Source organism: Thamnophis sirtalis, unplaced genomic scaffold, assembly GCF_051295495.1.
Source record: "Thamnophis sirtalis isolate CommonGarterSnake01/CBP01778 unplaced genomic scaffold, rThaSir2_p1.2 scaffold_10, whole genome shotgun sequence".
Classification (NCBI taxonomy): Eukaryota; Metazoa; Chordata; class Lepidosauria; order Squamata; family Natricidae; genus Thamnophis; species Thamnophis sirtalis.
In genome coordinates, this window is record NW_028261390.1 from 70,187,787 (window position 1) to 70,190,334 (window position 2,548).

Consider the following 2,548-nt stretch of genomic DNA (forward strand, 5'->3'; position numbering starts at 1 on the left):
GCATGCACCAAAAAAGGGGGAGCGGGGTTTGAACTAAAGACGAGAGAGGCGCCGCGTTTTGGTGCTTGGGAGGGGGGGGTTCTGGACTCGGGGTGGGAAGTCCCCTTTTTATTTCCCGGGAAAAGGGACGGCGCGCATCCGCCCCCCCCCAAAAAAAACAAATTGGACAAAATGAGCTCAAAGGAAAAAGCAAAGGCGGATCCACGCGCGATTCCCTTCTCCCCCCCCCCCCCGTTCGTCTTCTTCACGTCAATTCACCTTAAGCATGAAAGAGGCGGCGATTTCATAATTTAATTATACGGAACGCAGGGCGGGCATCTCCACACAGCCCCCCCAATAAAAAAAAGTTAAAGCTTGCTTCGATTAGTCTACGGGGATGGATGGATAGATGGATGGATGGATGGATGGATGGATGGATGGATGGATGGATGGATGGATGGATGGATGGATGGATGGATGGATGGATGGACGGACAGACAGGAAGATAAATGGGTGGGTGGATGGTGGATGGATGGACGAACGGATGGACGGACAGACGGATGGGTGGGTGGGTGGATGGATGGACGGACAGACAGACAGACGGATGGGTGAGTGGGTGGATGGATGGATGGGAGGACGGACGGAGGACGGACAGATAAATGGATGGATGGATGGATGGTTGGATAAATAGATAATGTTAATTTTTGCGTATTGCGCTGATCAAAAACAGGAGGAAGAGGGGGGGGGCAGGACCGCCTCCGCCTTTGCTAAGGTGGGGGATAAAATTGTGCAAATGCCCCCTTCTCCTCCCCCCCACCACCGCCGCCGCTTTTCCAAACCCCGCTTTTGCCAGCGATTCTTCCGCGGGGGCCCGAAAAGCTGAGAAGCCAGCCGCGCGAAAGATTCGCTTCTCCGACGTGGCGTTTAGACCAGAACGCTGCGTTCTTTTTCCAAATCCGAAGCCAAAATGTTGTGTTGGCCGGCCAGGCCGAGGAGGCGGCTCGTCCCTCGGAAGGCAACGAAGCTAGAAGCGGGAGAGAGAGCGACCGTCCCTTCCTCGCCGGGGACGGGTTTAATCCCGGCCCAGAGCTGGTCCGAGGTGGCAATCCCAGCGCTTGGCTTTGGATTCGGCGCATCCTTCCGGGAAGAGCTGCTGAAAATCAGGGGTAATCCGGATCGAGGCTCTGCAAACGTCGTTGCCTCGTTTTCTGCCGGCCTTGCTGTGGGAAGGAGGGGGGGTCCTTCCAAACGAACGAGGAGGAGGAGGAGGAAGAGGAAGGAGAAGGAGAAGAAGGAGAGGAGAATTCTTTATTGGCCAAGTGTGGTTGGACACGCAAAGGAAGAAGAAGGAGAAGGGAGAAGGAGAAGGAGAAGAAGAAGAAGAAGAAGAAGAAGAAGAAGAAGAAGAAGAAGAAGAAGAAGAAGAAGAAGAAGAAGAAGAAGAGTAGTAGTAGTAGTAGTAGGTAGTAGTAGTAGTAGTAGTAGTAGTAGTAGTTTTGGCGAGGGCGAGAAAGCCGCTGGTGTCAGTAATCACCCTCTACTACAGCCTTATCTAATTATTCCCCCCTCGCTTTTCAGTCCCCGTCGCAAAATAAATAAATTATGCCGATCATTTTGGCAGCTTAAGATAATTTTGTTGGCGGTTTCGGGTGTGACTTCGGATAGTGTAACCGTGTAAGTGAATTACAGCCGCCGCCGCCCGCCGCCCCCCCACCCCTTTTCCTCCCCACCCCCACCCCTCCTTCTTCCCTTCCCTTCTCTACCTCTCCCTCTCTCCTCTCTCCTTTCCCCGCGATCGCTCCTAACGTGATAAATCCCTTTCATTTGGGTAAGCAAATTTGGTTTGGCTGAAAGAGTCGAAAGCCCGATGTTTCCAAATGCAATCAAGGCGCGCGGTTGTAAGCCGCAGGTTTCCCTTGCTTGCCTTCCCTTCCCTTCCCTCCCTCCCCCAGCTAGCGGAGGGTCTTACCTGCCGCGTAGGGGCTGCTCTGGTGGTCCCTGAGGCTGCCCAGGCTGCAGGATCCGGGCGTGAGCGACGGGCAGCCCGAGGTGGGCGCCGAAAGTGGTCCGGATGGGGTTATACTGGAAACCGCTGGCTTGGCTGCAGGAGCTGAAATCCGCGTAAGCCGAAGCCAAGGTGGACGTGTCCATGCCGGCCATGCACGACTCGTAGGCGGAGGAATTGAGGTAGGAATATTCCATTTTATACATTGGAAAAGGCTCCAGCTGGCCCAGCCGAGGGGGTCAGAGGAGGGCTGGGGACGCGGGGGGGAGTGGGCGCTTGCCTGCCTGCCTGCTTGGCCGAGGGCCGGGGTTTTTTTTGGGGGGTGGCCGGGGAAGGGAGAGAGATGCTCACCGCTCGCCTCTCGCTTCCAGAGTGGCCTCCCTGCTAGGAGCCGAGCCTGGTTTTATGAAAAAAGGGCTGCGTGGAGCCGCTTCGCCTTGAGGTCTCTAGAGCATATTCTTCCCATAATAAAAAACTTGGCTCTTTCCTCTTGGACAATAGCGAAGCGGTGGGTCTGAAGGCTGCCGCTTTTTACATGACAATAACTCATCAGTCTATTGGGCT

At 55.1% G+C, this 2,548-nt stretch overlaps 1 protein-coding gene across 1 annotated transcript in view; it reads right to left on the reverse strand.

Moving 5' to 3' along the window:
• PHOX2B (paired like homeobox 2B) overlaps positions 1-2,190 on the reverse strand; it is a 13,980-nt gene extending 11,790 nt beyond the window's left edge. Inside the window, exons 1-2 of the mRNA XM_087723805.1 lie at positions 2,063-2,190; position 1,514 (exon numbers count right to left, since the gene is read on the reverse strand). Of these exons, the coding sequence (XP_087579931.1) occupies position 1,514; positions 2,063-2,190 (129 nt within the window). The remainder of the gene's footprint in view (positions 1-1,513; positions 1,515-2,062) is intronic.
• Between the last annotated feature and the right edge of the window lie 358 nt (positions 2,191-2,548).